Source organism: Sorex fumeus, unplaced genomic scaffold, assembly GCF_029834395.1.
Source record: "Sorex fumeus unplaced genomic scaffold, SorFum_2.1 ptg000128l, whole genome shotgun sequence".
Classification (NCBI taxonomy): domain Eukaryota; kingdom Metazoa; phylum Chordata; class Mammalia; order Eulipotyphla; family Soricidae; genus Sorex; species Sorex fumeus.
The window spans coordinates 56,891,394-56,911,404 of record NW_026606185.1 but is presented as its reverse complement, the minus strand read 5'-3'; the positions used below and the strand labels follow the sequence as shown (position 1 = coordinate 56,911,404).

At 39.7% G+C, this 20,011-nt stretch overlaps 1 protein-coding gene across 11 annotated transcripts in view; it reads left to right on the top strand.

Annotated features, from left to right (window-relative positions):
* The window catches only part of TCF4 (transcription factor 4), a 377,861-nt gene that overhangs the window by 351,491 nt on the left and 6,359 nt on the right, over positions 1 to 20,011 (top strand). For 8 of the 11 annotated variants that reach the window (XM_056138179.1, XM_056138183.1, XM_056138180.1 and 5 more), the window contains 2 exons: positions 16,815 to 16,950; positions 18,611 to 18,773. In XM_056138179.1, the coding sequence (XP_055994154.1) occupies positions 16,815 to 16,950; positions 18,611 to 18,773 (299 nt within the window). The remainder of the gene's footprint in view (positions 1 to 16,814; positions 16,951 to 18,610; positions 18,774 to 20,011) is intronic. The other 3 variants (XM_056138182.1, XM_056138181.1, XM_056138188.1) reach the window with 1 other exon arrangement.

The window sequence follows — 20,011 nt, the reverse complement described above, 5'->3', positions numbered from 1 at the left end:
TTCAGATACCCTCCCACCCCCAGTTCTCCCAGCTTGCTTCTTTGGCAGGCTCTTTTTTTCCCATGTAGGCACTGTGGTTGACAATACTGTCACTGAGAGTGTATCATGCCTTTACTTTACCTCCTCTCAGAACCCAGTCTCCTTGCCCTGAGTGACCACTCTCCTCTATCATTGTCATAGTATCCCTTCCCTGACCTGGTCTCCCGCCTCCATGGTGGCAAATTTCCTATTCAGGCCCTTTATTTCAGTGTTCTATGGGCGCCAGTTATTTCCCTACTATGTTTCTTTACTCTGAAGAACCTGGCAGGCTACTGAAAGTATCCTGCCCACACGGCAGAATCTGACAAAATCCCTGTGGCGTATTTAGTATGCCAAAAACCAGTAACAATGATGGGTCTTATTCTTCTGACTCTGAAAGAGCCTCGAATGTGGCACCTTCTAAAATCTCAGGACTAGGACAAAGGAGACATTACTGGTGCCTGCTCGAGGAAATCAATGAACAACAGGATGACAGTGATACAGTGATGTTTCTTTATATCCCATAAACAAGTGAGATCATCCTATGATAATGACAGTTTCTTACAAGAGTTCTTAAAGGAATGAACTTTTAATTATTGTTGCTTTTCTTACCATAAACCAGTTTTCTAACCGCATCAAAGCAGACGTCTCTGAATGAGAGGGGATAAGGAAATAACTGGATCTGTCACTGGCCCAGTTAGAAACCATTACTGAGACAGATCCACTCTGCCTTAGAAATCTCTGTGGTCAACCCCAGTAGTAAATCATTAGATTTTTAATGAATTATTAAAATGTCAATTTTCCAAATACAATTTTGTTATTCATTTAGCATTCCAATCCACAGATGAGCCCTTTCAGATGACCTAATCTCGTTGAAATATGAACAAAGCGCACCCCACATCTTGTGTGACTCTGTATGTGTTCCTGATTACTGTCGGTAGAATCAGAGAAAAATTTTCAGTTGATATATAATGTTATTGTCATCCTTAGGTCACATTTTGGTTAAAATTCCATTATTCATTTCATGTTTTTTACATGGTTACCAAATGCCAAGGTCTGTGCTGTGACCTGGTTTCTGTTCTCAGAGACTCACAGTCTAGTAGCAAAGGACATATATTAAATAAACATTGTTGCCACTGTGTAGGGGGACCCATGACCAAGCAGAAAGGCAGTCCTGTTCCCTAGGAGTGAAGGACCATGTTCTTGCCTGGTACAGAATAAGTGATGGTGACTTCTAGGAAGTCATGTCACCCCCCCCACCCAGGACTTAGGGGTAGAGGAGACTTCCCAAACCCACTTTCCTCCCCAATCTAGAACCTCCAGGAGGGATACACACACATCTTAAAAACCGAAATCACAGTCCAATATTAGTTTATTCCCTGTTAGGCGGCATTTTACATTTACTTTAATTTTTTTTTAAATCAGAAGATACTTATTAGATAAAGAAGCACCCTTTTTATTTAACTCACATTAAACTTCTGAGATATTTTTACCATCTGGGACCCTTTTTAAAATTAATACCTTAAATAGCTTTGTTTCTGTCGTTTTATGAGTCAGGACCATAGAAAGTTACAATTCTAAAAATTCTCTAGAACTCATTTAACCCATGATCCTTATTTTGCTGATGAATACTGAGGTCCAGAAAGGTGAAATAGCCATACATGGATATTTGTTAGTGACTAAACTAGCATTAGAAACTAGGCAAGCCAGCCTATGAGCCCTACACTCTTTGTATTAAATGCTGCACTGAGTTTGCAAACCCCCCTCCAAACTAATACCTTAGCAATTTCAGAACCATAGCTGATATTACTCACTGTTCTGGTACTCTGTTCTGCTAACTAATGAAACCCAAGAAAACTCTTCAGCGGCCCCTTTGCTCTCTGCAAAAGTTTCGGTTTAACTTTGCCAATGATACTTGGCAACAAGAGAGGGTAATGGACTCTGATAAGATATTTTGGGTAGCATTTATTGGTGTATAATCACGGTGCAGGAAATTCTGTTTCTATGTGGATTTCTTCAGCAAAGTTCGGTCCTTAGAGTTTTCATCATCTTTTGTGTCCCTTTTGGGTTTACAAAGATTTTGATTCCCTGAAGTTTGCACATATAATTCGGCCCCTATCTCACTTCTAAGAATTTCTTGCCATATTAAGGGGTCATCACTATCCAAATATCATGGTAAATTCTTATTCTTTGTGCCTCCATCTTCAAAGGAGACACAAAGTGATCACAACATCCCATTCCCACCAAATGTTAGAAAATTTAGTACAAACATTTATTATCTGAGAAATTTCAGTTATTTTAAGCCAAAAATTCAGAGATTTTTTTTCTCTACTCTAGATTTTTATATCTTCTTGCCTATAAGGGGCAGAGCAATAGCACAGTGGGTAGGGCGTTTGCTTTGCATGCTGCTGACCCAGGTTCAACTCCTCCATCCCTCTCGGAGAGCCCAGCAAGCTACTGAGAGTATCCCGCTTGCACGGCAGAGCCTGGCAAGCTCCCCATGGCGTATTCAATATGTCAAAAACAGTAACAACAAGTCTCACAATGGAGACGTTACTGGTGCCCACTCTAGCGAATCAATGAACAAAGGGAGTACAGTGCTACCGTGCTTGCCTACAAGGTGTTATTCTGACTTGCCTGTTTTCTTTCCTTGGTTTATAAAAGATGGTTTTTCCTCTCAAGGATCACGTAGTGCATAGAATCTCAAAGCAAACACATCACTTAAAGAATCATCAAGAAGGGACTGGAGTGATAGCACAGGAACTAGAGCGTTTGCCTTGCACATGCCAACCCAAGTTCTATACCCAGCATCCCATATGGTCCCCCCAAGCACTGCCAGGAGTAATTCCTGAATGCAGAGCCAGGAGTATCCCCTGAGCGTCGCTGAGTGTGACCCAAAAAGCAAAAAAAAAAAAAAATCATCAAATAGAATGTGGCTGGATCTGTCTCCAAACCCAGCACATTGGATCTTCAGTACTTTGGATCTTCATTACAGGCTTCCTAACAAGACCTTATTATCTAGCTTTGAGTGGTTCATTATCCTACTGACATATTAAATTTCTATCAGTTGAGATCCAGAAGCACAATTCTCTCAGGCATCCTCCTTTAAATTCTATACTGCTGCCTCCTGTCGAAAGGTCTGTTCAAGGTCTTCATTCGGCCACTCTTGTGCTGTTGTTGGCAAGTTTGATGGGTGCCATGAATGCCTACATCAAGCCATGAAAAGAATTGTGATCAGGGGAGAGAGAGAGCCGAAGGCCGGAGCCTCAATAATAGAGATATTCTCTCTACACTTAGGTAGTCTCCCTGCTCTTCGGGGTTAATATTTCATCCAGTTATGTCGACCTAATTTTACTCTCTTGCCTTTTCTCATATTTTCCGTAACGTCATGGACATCAGGCATGCAGCATTCTCATGAACAAGGTTTGTCCAGGCTGAGTTTGAGAGGTCATTGCTTGGGTTTCAGAGCGCTTTGAAACTGTCTTTTAAATAGCCTATTAATAGAATTTCACCCAAGATCTTAGTCACTGGCATCATCTTTCTGTCACTACTATATTGGTTTTTTTCTTTGATTAAGATATTTGCCTAGCTCGTCTATTTCCCCCATCTCTCCTAATCTCTACAACTATAAAGGCTTCTCAAGAAATTAACAGCTTCAAATGAAAGCTTTTCTGTATATTAGTATCATGATTGAAGAAAAGTTAATAAGGAAGAAAGGATTGAGAGGGAAAAGTACTTGAAGATGTCCTCTTTGTTTAAAAGTATTTCTGGCTTGGGGCTGGAGCAATAGCACAGCGGGTAGGGCTTTTGCCTTGCACACGGCCGACATGGCTTCAATTCCCAGCATCCCATATGGTCCCCCTGAGCACTGCCAGGGGTAATTCCTGAATGCAGAGTGAGGAGTAGCCACTGTGCATCACTGGGTGTGACCCAAAAAGCAGAAAAGAAAAGTATTTCTGGCTTACAGCTAAAGAGGTAGTACAGTGGGGAGAACACTTGCCTTGCACATGTGGACCACACAGGTTCCATACCCAATATTCCACATGGTCCTCTGAGCCCCACCAGTAGTGACCCCTGAGAACAGAGCCAGGAAAAAGCCCTGAGCACCACAGTGTGTGGCAAAAACATAGAGAGACAGACAGACAGACAGACAGACAGATGAGTTGATAATTTCTGGCTTCATTGAGATGTTCTTGGCAACTTCCATTTCTAAGGAGTAGACCCAGGGTTGTAAAATGTTCCTCACAGTAAGGTTAGTAACAACCCCCATCCACTCACTTGATGACTACATACATAATTCTTAATTTGTGTTCTTATACTACATATAGATCACGTTATATATCTTAACAGCTAGAGGACTTTGCCCATTTTGGGTCAATATCTTCCTTATCCACTGTCCCTGCCAAGCTACCATTCTACTCTCTTTCTCCTTGGAGTTCAGATTTTGTAGATTATACATCCAAGTGAGAATATGCAGAATTTGTCCAGCTCAGGCTGACTTTTAGTTACTCTCATAAACTTGGATTCATTTGAACACCTTCGAATCTTTGAGTGTACAATTGGTATTTTTGCATTTATGTCAACAAAAGTCAAGACTTTTTTTATTACATCCATAGCAGTTAATACCATTAACAAGCTCTAAAACAAGCAACTAGGTCTAAATGGCTATCTCATTGCCAAATTAGATATGTTCTCTTCTTTTTTCCTTCATTTAAATCAAACTCAGACACTGCCCTAGAAGTAAGAGAGTCGATCTATATTGTTCTCGCTAAACCAAAAGACTCTTTTTTATTATTATTATTATTAGTGAAACACCATGAGGTACAGTTGTAGACTTATAAATTTTTGTGCTTAGGTTTCAGTTATACAATGATCCATCACTCCACCAATGCCCATTCTCCACCACCACTGATCCCAGTATCATTCCCACCCCCCATCCTCCCCATCCCACTCTACCTCTGTGGCCGGGCATTCCCTTTTGTTCTCTCTCTCCTTTTGGGTGCTGTGGTTTGCAAAAAAGGCATTGAGTGGCAAACATGTTCAGTCTATAGTCTACTTTCAGTATGCATCTCCCATCCTGGGAGGATCCTCCCAACACCCTTTATTTGGTGCTCCCTTTTCTATCTAAGCTGCCTTTTCCCCTAGCGTGTGCGGCTGGCCTCCAAGCCATGGAGTAAACCTCCTGGTACTTATCTTAGCTATTCTTGGGTGACTATTGCCATGCTTCCAGGATTAAAAGCCTTGTTTTCCTACTTTTGCCCTAAAATATGTCTTTAGTATACAAGTGTGATGAATTTGAATGCATGAATAAACTTGTGTCTTTCCAATTTCTAAATGAAAAATGTATTTAAAACAGAATCTATAACTTTATATGTAGTATTTTCACTTTGCTTTCTCCTTGAATAAAGAGAAAAGAAAAGCAGATGGACCATCTATTTTTGTGTGTTCTGAGGCCACACCTGGTGGTACTTGGAGGCTAGTCTTTAATGTTGCTCGGAGTACTTAACCAGAGAATCATACAGTGCTGGCGATCAAACCCAGGCCTCTTGTATACAAAGCGATGATCCTTTGTTCCATCTCTACAGCCCCAGATAGATTGTTTTAAATGCATATGACATTCTTTCTTGGTGAATACTTACTGAGGACAAAGACTCAGACTGGCCATAATTTAGAAAAGGCACAATTAAAAGTATGCTCTTTATCCTTGTTTTCTCACATAAGCAGGTTTTTCTTGGGATGAGACAATTGCATTGCAGATATTAGAAATGCCCAGATGTTCACTCATTCTTTGTCTGCTGTGCATGGCATGATGTGGGCAGGGCAACTGTGGAAACACGCAAGAGTCTCCGTTCAGATGGGCCTTTGACTCTTGTCGTAACTTAGATAGGTGACTAACTGTAATGCACAGTAGAGTTATTAAGTGACCTAATTAGCAGTGCAGAAATGGACGAAACTTTGTCCAGCCTTGGGGCCTAGCTAGGAAAAGCTTCCTGCAGAAGATGTCATCAGGCTTGCATAGTCTGTATTGGAGTTGAGCAGGGAAGACCAGCTAGAATAAAGGGACTGTGTGCCCAAATGGGAGTAAGGAAATTGCCTGATGATGTGGCCTTTGCAGCGTGCCAGCCAGAGCTGTGTTGGGGTGCAAGCCCCTCCTTACACACGCTGCAGCCACGCCAACAATTGGCCAAGTATTTCACAGCGGAGTCCACAGGAAGAACGAGTTTGCATGTATATTTTTTACATCCAAATTAAATTAACTCATGGAATTTTCCACCCTTAGGAATTAAAGTAGCAGCTCATGAAGTAATTCAGTTATGTCATTCATACCAAAACAGAAAATACTGGAGCGACTTGGCACTGTTTAAAAGCCAAGATTAGACTTTGGCCATTTTCAATTCTTTTTTTCAAAATCTGTGGCCATTGTGTCACTTTAACGTTCCTTGTGACTATGAATTTTTAAATCAAAAGGACCTTCTTTCCTTCAAACGCGGGTGTAAAATGGCTTCAAAATAACGAGAGGGTTTAGGTAAAGTAGCCTTAGGAATATATACCCCGGGAGAAAAATAAACTTCCACATCAGATTTCTGAAAAGTGAGGATTCTACCTAATTGGTTGACTTTCAGAGTTGTGTATAATAGCTTTCTGTGTATATAGCTTTTTCTAGATATATAAATCTTCTTACAACTACAAAGTTGAGTTTGACCAAAAGATCTGCCCAGTATTAGCTAAATGATATCTTTTGGGAAGTATTGCCCTGATACAATAATCACATTTTTAAAAAGCAGCTAATTGGACATACCGTCCCAGGCCACAGTATTGGGTTTCCACATTTTAATTTCACATTGGCCCTCTCCCTGACTTCTGCTCATGGAGGGGTCTCGTTTGGATCTGAAAGTGTGTGAAAGTTATTGGAGAATGGTAGTCTCTGGGTAATGTTTCTGTAAGCTGCCTAAAATTTTCCCCCCATAGTCTAGATGGGAAACAGCTGCTTTCTGTTTAAAAAGCTGTTTTGCGCAATGTCTGAATCTTGAGGTGTAGAACTGAGGTCACCAGTAAAGCAGGTGCTCAGAAGCAAGTGAGAAAGACTCTGGGGGCCGCTGGCCCATAATCTTCTACTGGGTACTTCCTGTTACAGGAAAAAGAGTTCGAGGTTGCGCCTTTATTCAGGATACAAACAGAAATAAGTCATCACATTAGCAAGGCTATTAGAAATGGAGTATCTTTGAATATGCAGCCCCAAGTGAATAATTTGCTCAGTAGAAAAGAAACCAAACTGGGCATTTTCCTCAGGGGGGGCCCAATACAAAGGTCTCGGACTTGAACTTCTTTAGATATTGTAAGTGCCTGAATTTCCTCTTTCAATACACCCACAGTAGAAGAACCACAATTTCCAATAAATAGTTCCATAACCCAGTGTGTCCTCTTGAGTTTATGGATGCAATCTAAGGAAAGGGAGAAAAAGAAAGCTGAATTGGCAAGACCCGGACCAGAGCAGTTTGGAAGAAAGCAAAGCAAGAAACATGTGGAATCACTAAAGTGCAGTGCACGTCAGATATCCACCAGTCTGAAGATGAAAGGAAACAGCCTCCTCCCCCGGGAGCTGGAGCTTATTAGCAGCTGTTTATCCAGTCGGGAATAGAGATTAACATTGTAATTTTTTTTTTTGAGAACTAGAAGAAAATTTGTTTGGGAAGTTGGCTCTTCATATCAAGTCATTCTGCATTGCCAAAAAAAACTTCCTTTCTCAGAACTCATGTACTAGAATTGAGCAATGTTAGGATGCTCTGAGAAACTCTGGCTTCCCAACAAGCCTCTCTCTGTGCAGTGGAGCAGAGAAGAATGAGAAGTCATGGTCCGTTTTCCAGTCTCTCCCTCTTGGCAGTAGGAAACGGGGTCCTTAGTTCCCTGTTTTCCAGCCTGATTCGAAATGACGCTTCTTCCCCCACCCCACAGGTGCCCTATTTCCCCCCAGCCCATTCTGTGCCATTCTCAGGTACCACAGATGGGTTTCGCACATGCGTACTGCTTGTAAAGGGCTTTTCTTGACATAGTGAGGAAGCCACTTAGGACTCTAGAGCTTTATTCACAAGGTGGGAAAAAAAGAGCTGGATATTGGTATTTTTACCCTGATTTAATGCTACCCTTAATGTCTTTTTTTTTATTATTAAATCCTTTCTTTTGCTTTTGATCTTATTTATAGCAAAGCCACTGGTCATATGGAAACTATTATTGTATAGCTGGGAGATGAAAGCCTTCATTGCAGTTAAATAAGAGTGAATCATTTGGGCCAGTAATACACACATAACAGTGAGGTACCATTTGTGTCTAAAATGCCCTAGGTAGTTCACTTTGTAGAAAGCTGTGTACAAAAGGTTTTATAAAAATCTGATTTGGGTCCAAAATATGTAGTGGTCAGTTTGAAAACTTGTGAATATACAGTTCCAAGATGCTTTTCTTACATATAACTATTTACATAAGATAGAATTTTCTTGTATAGAATAAATAATGCCACCTTTTGATGTAGAAATAGAAACTTTAGTTTGAAATCAAACATTCCATAATGTTAAATGTTTAAAAGTTATATTCAGATAACATATATCAACATATCAAAGTTCTCTTCATTCTTTCCCCCATCTTAAAGTACTGCACAGATTCTCAACTGAAAATTTTACCCATTCTTTAAAGCCCTATATAACCACGTAACTCCATTATGAGATTTATTTTACCTTGCTTTCTATGCTAATTATATTAATCTGCCATTAAGAGCCTGTAAAGCACTAGACATATCTATTTTTTATTTCTTCTGCAAATGTCTAAATATAGTGCCTGCATATAGAAGACATTTAGAAGGCATTTGTTGAATGAAATGTTTTTATCATTTGATGGAAGCATACTATATTTATTCAGCAACAACGAGAGGTTACAGGCTTCAGAATAGTCTCACAGCTACGTACCCTTTATGTAATCTTTTACTTTTTAGGGTGCACCTAATTGTACAGTTCATTATCATAATCCTGTATTCCCTGTCCTTGCCTTTTGAATGCTAACAACTCGGATGAATGTCATTTTAACTAAACTGTTTTGAATCGCAACAAAATAAAACCACCGAAGAATACACCATATGTAACCTATTAAACAGCATTCTCGACTGTGTGTTATGGGTAGTGCCCCAATAATGAACTGTCAGTGGAGAACCTTCTCCAAATCCCATAAGGTAATGAGATTTCTGATCATCATCCAGGAAGGGCCTAACTAAGGGTATCTGTGAGATCACTCAGAAAAATAACTGGTTAGTCATGCAGAGGGAATCAATCCTGGCAGATGTGGCATAAGGAGTTTTTCCCCAGCCTTGGTAATGTGGGATTCAGCAGTTGACAAGGGGCCATGAATAAGTGATTGAATGTGGAATTTTTTAAAATAGAGGAGAGACTGAAATGGACCCTAGGTAGTGAGGTGAAGGACACAGAAATGTAAGGTATCGGTCTTAGACTTGATTCCTAGAACCAGGGGCAAGCCGTGCTGGCTCTTTAACACCCATGGGACCAAATGATGGGCAAAGACTAGTAGAAGGTGAATATTTAAAGAGTCGTAGGAAAGAAATGTTTCATCATTTTAAGCAAGCATCTTTATGTTCCATTTTCTTTTGAAATATTTTTTTTTTGATAAACTTGTGTTACTTGGGGCGGGGGGGAAGAATAGGCAGAGGATAAAGGCACTTGTCAGGCATGCGACTGGCCTGGGTTCCATCCCCAGTATCCCACCTGAGCCCACAGGAGTGATTAGGACTAGTATCTGAGCACAAAGCCAGGAGTATGCCCTGAGCACATTCAGGAGTGGCCCCAGAATAAAAAACAAAAAGATTATATTACTTGGATATTAAGAAAAGCATTTTTTTAAAGGCCAGGTCGTTAAAGATAAATGTCTAGTGCCACACCTCCTGGGCAGACTGTGTGGTGCTTGATGTAAAAGTTAGCCTCTTCGTGGCATCCACACCAAGAATGCTTGCACTCCAGGGATCCCAGACTCCAACCACACAGTAAGGGTTTCATTGTTTTCACCCTACACAGAAGAAGCAGTTTAACAAAATTTTATCAGAAGCTCCATACTAGATGGGCTCTGTTTACTGGGCCTCCATTAACCTTCGTTTCCTGCACCCTGCTCTGTTAGCAGGACAGGGAAGGGATGGAATGGACTTTTATTAACCACCCACCAGGGACCTTGGTTGGACTGCATCCAGTTATGGTTTGGACATATGAAAATAAAGTAGAGGATTGAAGATGGTGGAGAGTCAAAGGAGAGAAATGAAACAGACTTAATAGATGGAACTTGTGAGGTTAGTGGGGGGAAAGACGAACTGAAATCAGATGTGAGCCATTTGCATCTCTAGGCCTGGATCACAGAATCATTCATTTTACCCATTTTTGGTGCATGGTATGAGAGTTTCACCCAAGCTGATCTCGTGACAAGTCAGCATTGTATGGTCAGGATCATTTAGCTCATACTTCATGCTTTTCGAAAATTATTTTATAATTTGAACAGTAAGTCTTAACTAAAACTTCAAGAATTTTCCAATAAAGAGTCACCCTAAATTTCGGACAAAGCATAAGTGAAACACATTTTCATCAAAAGCGCAGGTATATTCAAGACAGATATTAATAAATGTTATTTATCTCCCAGTAAAATATTTTAAGAGCCAAAAATTCAAACAGAAGTATTCTGTCTGGACAAGACTTCAGTAAAAACTACTTTAAATGTTCAAATAAAATTTGAAAAGGAAACTGAAAAATAGGGAAATGATATATATATACATGAAAAATCGCACAGTAATCGTCTTCACCTGAAAGACTTGATTCTTTGAGATCTTATTTTCAAGAATTTTAGTGCCTCCATTTTGTTCCTCAGTATCATCTAGGACAGCCATTCTATGAAATTCCAGGTCCCCATGTGAGACCCAAAAAAACTGTATGTCCTCTTTCTACTCTTTGAAAGATGCACTTTTGGACTAAATAGTATTTTGCACATTTGAGAAATTAAGTTTGCTTTCCTCTAATATGACAGAGATCTGGCAAGATAATTGAAACTGAAATCTAGCACTCTACAACTGTCATGTATAATTGATATTTCATGGGGAGATTATAGTTCAGACACCAAAACTGTTTTCTGTGTCAATGGGTGTCTAATTACAGTAAAAGCCCATCAACTTTTCTTTTGTGTTGATGGCAAAATAAAGAAAGAGAAAAAAGAGTTGCTGGTAGTTTTTTTCTTTGTTACATTTTGGTTTTTCTTCTTTCTAAGACACACCTATGTCAAAAAAAAAAAATTGCAACGAAGATGCCATTAACAGCAGACTTTCGTCTTGACATTCCAAAATGCTTGTAATGCCCTATTTGATTTTGGATCACTATTGCTTGGTTTGGAAATCAATGATATTTTCTAAAGCTCTCATTCTGCACTCTTTTAGATGAATTATGGTAAGAGAGAGGGAACTAAGGTCTGAAAGCCTGTTTTGAAGCAGTGATCTCTAGAGATAACATTAACAAGGATTGAATAACTGCCAAATGAAATTTAATACATTTTCCCATCCATGAAATAGGCCTCTTAAATACAACAGAATAATTACTTTCACAATACTCCCTTGAAACAAAGAGAGCAAAAGCACTGGATGTCTTTTTTGTTTGTGGTGTTTGTTGTTTGCTTGAGGATCCAGATAAGGTACCAGAATGCTCTGTGCCTTACCCATAAAGATAGCCTTACCAATAGCCGCCTAGTTTGCAGTCACATATCTCTCAATCTGTTTATGTGGCAGAAGTTGTTTGGCCTATATCAATGAACTGTGGCATATCCCCATGTAATAAAACTAAAATTATTTCCACACATCTGTATATGTATAGCTGCATATGTAAGCATATATAAGCAATTGTAAAAATTATAAAGAAGATGCTTCAGGATATAGTTTTTCCCTTATCTTGCTCCTCTTTTATGTATATATATATTATTTATGTATAAATTTATATACAAATATATTTATATATTTGTATAATTTGGACAATGATATATATGTATTCTCAGATTGTTAGATATTCACTGAATCCAAATCTGTTTTGGTCCTCCAACTAGAATTTTGCTAAGTCACTTAACCATTTTCAGGTTTCTTTGTGAAATGGGGTTTGACTTAACTGATTTCCAAGTAGCTCCAGACTCTTAAAATCTCTATTCTGTGACTCAGAATTACTTACACTGTACCAATTTCCTTCCCTCAAAAGCAAGCGTATTTAAATTTAGGAAAGGCAATGTACCTTTAAAAGTATTTAATCAATGATAAACTCGCTCAGGAGAATTAAAAGAGCTATATAATTTGGATGTACACACACATATCAGCCTAACGTACAATTTAACTTAGATTGTGCATGTAAGTATCATGACTTCTGGAGCCTAGGGAAAAGAACAGATCGAGGCAGCCATTTGGACCACACGATCTAGAATTTTCCCTCTGCTTTAGTGCTTCACTGGACCAGCAAAGGTGATATCAAATCACAGAGAGGTTCACTTGCAGACTGGACATCAGATGATCTTGACATTCTGAGTAGGGCATGAGAGGATGCGTTAGCAGCAGGTGTAGTGCCTGAAAGAACACACCAAGCCGTAGCAATAGAGTCCAAGCTGTGGTCCTGAAGGGGAGATGGAGAGTGGAAGAGAGGCTAGAAAAATCCATGAGTGGCAGAGTATCACATACTCATTACAAAAATCTGGATGATAAATCTATTTTAACTTGAGCAAGCTCAAAATACTCTCTGATTCCTACTGGGGAAATTGTCACCAAAGTTATCAGTGTAAAAAAAACCATCAAGGGGGCTGGAGTGATAGTACAGCGGGTAGGGCATTTGCCTTGCACGTGGCTGACCCAGGTTCGATCCCTGGCATCCCATATGGTCCCCCAAGCACTGCCAGGAGTAATTCCTGAGTGTATGAGCCAGGAGTAACTCCTGAGCATTTCTGGGTGTGACCAAAAAAAAGCAAAAAAAAAAAAAACCATCAAGGGTCAACATGAGGCAGAAGAGGGCAGGACCACTTCTAAACCTCAGTCTCTAGCACCTTGTACCATGACGAGGGTATCCAGATTAGTAAATATTTGTTAAAGTAATAAAGTAGTTGGTGAGTCAGTTCAGAATAATTTTTAGACTTCAACTCTAGTATTTGTTATTAGTATAAATACATCTAAAACTATATTATATGTAACTATTAGAATACTATTCTTGGGCCTGAAGAGATTTCTCAGTGAGCAGTACCAGGATCTGCATTCAAACCTGGATTTGATCCCTTATAGTGCGTGGGCACTGAGTACTACTTGTTGTGACCTGGTGGTACTGAGAGAGCACGGACAGTTCTTTATCCTGAGACCCTCACATTCAACCCCCAGCACCGTTGGCTGTATGCCCTAAAGAGTCAAAAGAGCAGAATCAATGTCAATAAAATAGTTTTCATTGGCTGGCTTTTGAACACTTGTTTGGATGAAAGGTTATCAGAATTGAACTTTCATAAAATTTGGATTTACTAAAAGTTGTTGTCATCTTAGAATCAATTTGTAGATGGAAAGAATTTATCTTTTAATTACATTGTTGTAATTGTATAATTATTAGTTGAAAGATTTGTCCACTCATCTTTGTAATTCTTGCTGCTCTCCCTTGTATGCCTAGCTGGTAGTTTCTGCTTCCCACCCTGATTTTCTTGACTTGTCTTTGATGTAACCAAAACTAATGTTTCTGGGCCAGAGAAATAGCACATCAGGCAGGGCACTTGCCTTGCATGTATCTGGCCCAGGTTCCATCCCGAGCACTCCATATGGTCCCCTCAGCCCTGCCAGAAGTCATCCCTGAGTGCAGATCCAGAAATAACCCTGAGCATTGCTGAGTGTGGCTTCTGCCCAATCCCTTTCCACCCACCCCCTCCAAACAAACAAAAAGAAAGGTAATATTTCTGAAAAAGAAGTAAATATGGTTAGGACAGGCTCGCTGTGGCTACAGATACAAGCAAAGCAAATGTAATTCTTCAGAATGGAATAATGTTCTACCAACAGAAAATGGGATTGATTCTAGAGAATCAGGCTCGTTAGTACATGGATATGGATTAACTGGAGATTTTTTATTTGACCTGAATAAAAATATATATGTATGTATATACATATTTTTATGTGAGAAGCCTTAAAATACTATGTATAATTTTCTCTCCCAACTTCTTTATAGATAAAGATTGATAAATTATTTTTTGGTTATGTAATGATGGATAGAAAATAGATGAGGTTAGATAGATGTATGCCTAAAATTTAAACAAAAATATAATTGAAGCACCACTCTTAATCATATTTATAATACTATTGTAGATTTTACTGTGATTGTAAAGGAGAAATATAGGGTAGTATATTCTCTATGATTTCTAATGTCAGTTTTTTTTCCATTTTGAGTTGGAATAACCAACTCCTGGTTATATAGCTAACAACAAAAACCGTAACAGTTAGAGTCTAACGTGTTGTTGACTATCACTGATGCTTTTTTCACTTTATTATATTCTCCACCTTAAAAGTTGAGGCGAAGAAAAAAATGTTTACGTTTTGAAGTGAAAAGCAAAATATGAACCTTAAATTACATTAGTTATGCAACCAAAAAAGGCTTGAAATTTTTAATGAATAATTGCAGAATAGAAGCTTACATCTCTACCTTTCTCAGATCTGATTTGAGGTTGATTTCAGTGGTTCTAACTTTCAGGAAAAGAAATCCAATAAATAAATACCAATAAATATGAATCAGCATTAGGGCAATTATTTTGGTTAATGTTGATTGACAGTTTTAAAGAGATACCATTTGATCAAGGCCTGTAAAATTCATGCTTCGAAGTTGACATCTTCGACTGAAAGAATGAGCATGGATTCAGTCTTCTAATGAAAAGGGCAAATCAAAACCCCAATAGAAAATAACCATCACTCTTTTGTTCAGAAGGAAAATTAAAAGATACGCAAAGAGTAGAATGCAAAACGCTTCCCGGAACTGGGTGGACCATTGTCTGGCCACATGAGAACAGGCTTCAGTTACAGCAAAAGACTGGAGTGGCATGATGTATTGTTAGAGGTGTGAATAGAGCTCACTCTTCCTCCAGGGACTTCACGAAGTTGAAACTAGAGCCAGTGGGAGGGCTCTCAAGGAGGCGGGCACGTGGGAGAATGGGAAGGGCTGCTTTGAGAGATAATCAGGGTCTTAGGACACTTGGGTTCTCACATGGAGGCTAAACAACCTCCATTCAGAATGCTCTGGAAAGAGTCTCAGACACACAGGTGGCAGACAGCACTGGACTCCTCAGATGTCTTTGCTACAAAATTCATTTATACTTCTCAAGGCTCACGAGTCTTTAAATTCTTTGCTGTTCCATCTCTGCTTAGAATGTGAACAATTAGCATGATTTATATGGTCCTCCCCGGAATTATTTTCTTCTGCATTGCGTTGGAGTCTATAAAGGTGATGCTTTATTCCGGGCTGCCTTTTGCGAGCACGGGTTTCTTCTGGTCCTGTGAACCATATTGTTGTCAGCTCAGCTTCTGATTTCTCCATTCTTTAGAAATAACTTAGGTTTGGTAGCAAAAGGAGTGAACAGCCCGCTTTGTAGGTTTACATTTCGGATTAGAAAAATATAAGGTTTTGATTCCTAAGCACTATCGAGTCATGTATAAATATTTTTTGTGTTAAATGCTATTGTCCTGCGTAAATCTTTACCTAACAATAGGCTAAGGAAAAACTACTTGGGAGTGAAAATTCCACTGTATAACTCCAGCAACTCTTGGTCTGCAAATGCTTAATGGTTCTGCTGTAAAGTCAGCAATGTTTGTCTCAGTGCCCCAAGTTCAACATCTCAGGACCCCAGAGGAGGCAAGAGTAGTTAATAAAATGCTCAGCAGTATTTTTTTCGGACCAAGTCATCATGCTGTCCTCTATCATTTTATTCTTGGAAGCATAAAGACTGTTTACAATATGGTGTCTTTCTAGGATCAGAGTAGTGAAAAAAAAATGGAAAAATGTCCAAACATCTTTGCATGGCAATGATGGCATTACTGGTGTGTTTAATAAAACCTTTATTGGTACATTTTCCGGTGTGGTGGCATTGGCAGAAACAGTCCCCCTTTGGATTTGGAACTCAGCAGCTGATGAAATACAGTAAACATTAATTTGGGATGGGCTGCCAGTTTCAGAAAGCCAGGTGACATTTTATTATATTTGTACCGAGCAGGGGCTACGTCCCATACTGCTGAAGCTTCCGCTGTCAGAGGCTTAGCTGGCATTATGGAAAAAAAAAAATGGCAGGCCTGAGAATCTTATCCCCTGAAATGAAAGTCGAATGCCAAATTGAAATTCCTGTAGGATTTCCGATAGCAATGGGGGAATTGAGAAGCCCACAATTAAGCATATGGGCATTAAGATAATTGTCAGATCTGTTGGCGGACATGATAGAAGACAGATGGGTACGAATCAGTGCGCTCCACCGCAGCACCCTGGGAGACAATTTGACGTTTTACCTGCCTGAGCTACTCTGCCATATTTGTCACTGAATGTACAGCGGCATCGTACTGTGCGTTAAGTGTTTTTTGCAGGGCACTATATAGGTGCATAGGCGGTCCTCCAGCGCCCTCTAGTGAGATGCGTTTGGGAGTCTTGCTTTTTCCCAGGCCGGCCTGCCTTCATCAGGTCCCCAGAAACAAACCAACGGGGCACACCCAGTCCCCACTAATCGTGATGCTTCCTCTCTCACCCTGACAGGTTGGAGCCCATCGTGAAGACGGCGTGGCTCTGAGAGGCAGCCATTCGCTTGTGCCAAACCAGGTTCCAGTTCCGCAGCTTCCCGTGCAGTCTGCCACTTCCCCCGATTTGAACCCACCCCAGGACCCCTATCGAGGTAGGTCTGCCCTGAGAAAGAGCATCTCTGACCGTAACTGGTAGTTAAACCCAGTGTTCATCCCCAGCCTCAATAGTCCCTATCCCTCAGGGAGCCCTGAAAGAGAGCCAAGATCAAATTTGGTACCAAATTGGTAAGTTAAATGGGCAACTATTTGGCACCTAGCCCACTAATTGCGGTTTTTTTTTTTTTTTTCAGTAACTGTTTTCCTCAAACATCCTCTGAAAATCCTGGTACTATTTCAACAGGGAATGAGACAACAGACTGATGAGAGGAAATTTTATTTTAGCTATTTCCACATTTTACTCATTCAGGTCCCCTAATATGGTTAGTTGTAGCCTGAAAATGATATTTCCAAATGAATAGGAAGGAAATTGGTTTTGTTGGTTAAGACTGAAGGAAATGTAGGTGCATTTGCAAATAGAACTGGGGGGGGGGGCCTGTTGCTCATTCTGAGTCAACTGGGCCCATGATGATCACCTACTAGCACCAACTCACAACCCCCAGAAGTTAAATCGCAGGGCAAGACTTCGGTCCTGTGCTCCCCGTGTGACTTGATGGCCAAGTGACCCATGGACACTTCAGTTAACTGGTGCTCCTCCCCTCCCGACACTCACATTTAAAACTAAAATGATTGCACTACCACAGGAATAAATCTAAACACTGTTTCACCTGTTTAACATCGTGCAAATATGAGTGCCAACTAAATACATGGATGGGCCCAGGCATTTCTACCAAATTACAATAATTTAGCAGACCTTTTCTTAAATGAGACCATGGTTTTTCTCTCTTTGTCCTGGTCGACACTGCTTAAATGTTAAATCATGCCTGGGCGTGGCCTGAGGATCTTGCTAAAATGCAGACACTGGTCCAGTAAGATGGAGTTCTGTATTTTTAAGTGGTTTCCAGGTGATAGGATGTTCTGGCCAATAGACCCCAAATTTTCAATGTAGAGGTGCTAAACTACACCAGTTACAAATAGGAGGTACTTCCACAAGTGTGCTTACTCTACCTTAGGATAGATAATTACATTATGGCTAAATTTCAGGCCATATTGTGATTTTGAAAGTTGAGCACGAATGTAGCTGGAGATGTCTTCAGTGAGCAGCTAACTGCTTTCCATATATACCATTTTTAAATTCTGATTACTGCGTGAGGAAAAGAGAAGCCTAATTTCAGAATATCATTAAAGGTATCTATTGAAGTCTTGACTGCACATATTTAGCGTACTCCCTGGGAATTATATTTTAAGGACATTTTTCTATTAAATCGTTGCATATGGAAGAAACTCAATATAATAGCTGATATTTACTTGGGTTCTTAATCAGAACATTGAGGTGTGTGAATTTCATGATTATGATTTTCATTGCAATTAAGTTGATGTTTTGTAGACAGTGAAATTACCATCTACTCCAAAAGATTGCAAAATAGAATTTAACCTCAGAGCCAATGCAGGGAGAACTTGTTTCCGCAGGTGCATTTTTGAAACTTCACCAGATAGCACACACACACACACACACACAAAAAGTGTCAGAAGGATCACAGTTCAGCAGTATGAGCTGTATAGCAGCACCTCGACAGTCTGGGATATGCATGTTTGTGCATCAAGCCTTCAGTAGATGGTGGAAGTGTCTGTCACCTGGTTCCTTTTTTTTTCTAGGCATGCCACCAGGATTACAGGGCCAGAGTGTCTCCTCCGGCAGCTCTGAGATCAAATCCGATGACGAGGGCGATGAGAACCTCCAAGACACGAAGTCTTCCGAGGACAAGAAATTAGATGACGACAAGAAGGATATCAAATCAATTACTAGGTCAAGATCTAGGTAACAGTATATAATACTGTCGCTTCATTTAATTCCTTTATTGGACTTTGATGAAGTGCACAGAACAGGAAGAAACTATTCAGTTTTTTCCTGGCAGGTAAATCCATCGTTGAAAAGAAAAATTAAAGGCCTACTCTAGAGGTACTAAAAGTATCGTTTAAGATACCTGTACTCTAGTGAAGCCTAAACGGTCTTTGCATCTATGAATTTGGACTCGAGGCTAATTATTGATGATCAAAACAATTTGTAATTGATTCAAGTGCAAACAGTTGGTTTTTGAAACTGTATTCAAATTTGATCCAAAAACGTTCTAAAATATTTCTTTAAAAAATCTTAACCATGTTGAAAACTTATTGATTTCATGCAACTGTATTGTTTTCATACCTCAAAAGTGAGAAAATGCCTATTTCCCAGCTTTATCCTAAACTTATCAATACATAAATATAAGAATGAAACTTAAATTGCTATTTCCTTAACCCTTTGGAAAACTCACTTCTTCAGAGAATACAACTATAGGAAAATAAATTCTGACTGGTTTTCTCAAATATCCGGTATCTCTATATTAGAATCCCTTTCCTTGAAGCTTTCATTTGGCTTCAATTTTGTTTGAGGTCACACCCACCCAACTGCGCCCAGGGCTTACTCCTGGCTCTGTGCTTAGGGATCATCCCTTGACAGGCGAACAACCTGCCTGTAGTACTATCACTGCAGCCCATCTCTCCTTAAATTTTAATTCTTACTTGATAATGAGTTGCTTTTTGAATATCGTGGAACTTCATGTTCTTTGCTGCAGTTCCCTTGGGTTTTTATTTCCCGATTAAGTTAAAAGTATTAAGTCTACATGTCCCGTCTTAAAGACTGTTGTTCGCGAGGAGAGCTCTAGTGTCCTTTCTGAATTAAGAACGTGATTCCCTTTCCCATTACTTCTGTGACTTGTGAGCTCAGTTGTATTGCATGTCCTTTCATGAGTTTCAGAGAAGCCAAAGCTTCTCACTCTCACCTTTCCATTTTCACTGCAGTTTCCTGACTGTTGGCCACAGTGGTAAGAAATTCCAAGGAGGGGCTTTCGGTTCTTGGTTATTTAACTCCTGACTGTAACCTAGGCATATTAATAGATGCTTTATAGTTTCAGTACAACATTTTAACTTGCTCTTAAGAGCATTTTTTATTTCAAAAGGCTACTTTCATGACATTTCCTTACACCTACAGAACTGTGTTATGAGACAATGTTTTTCAAT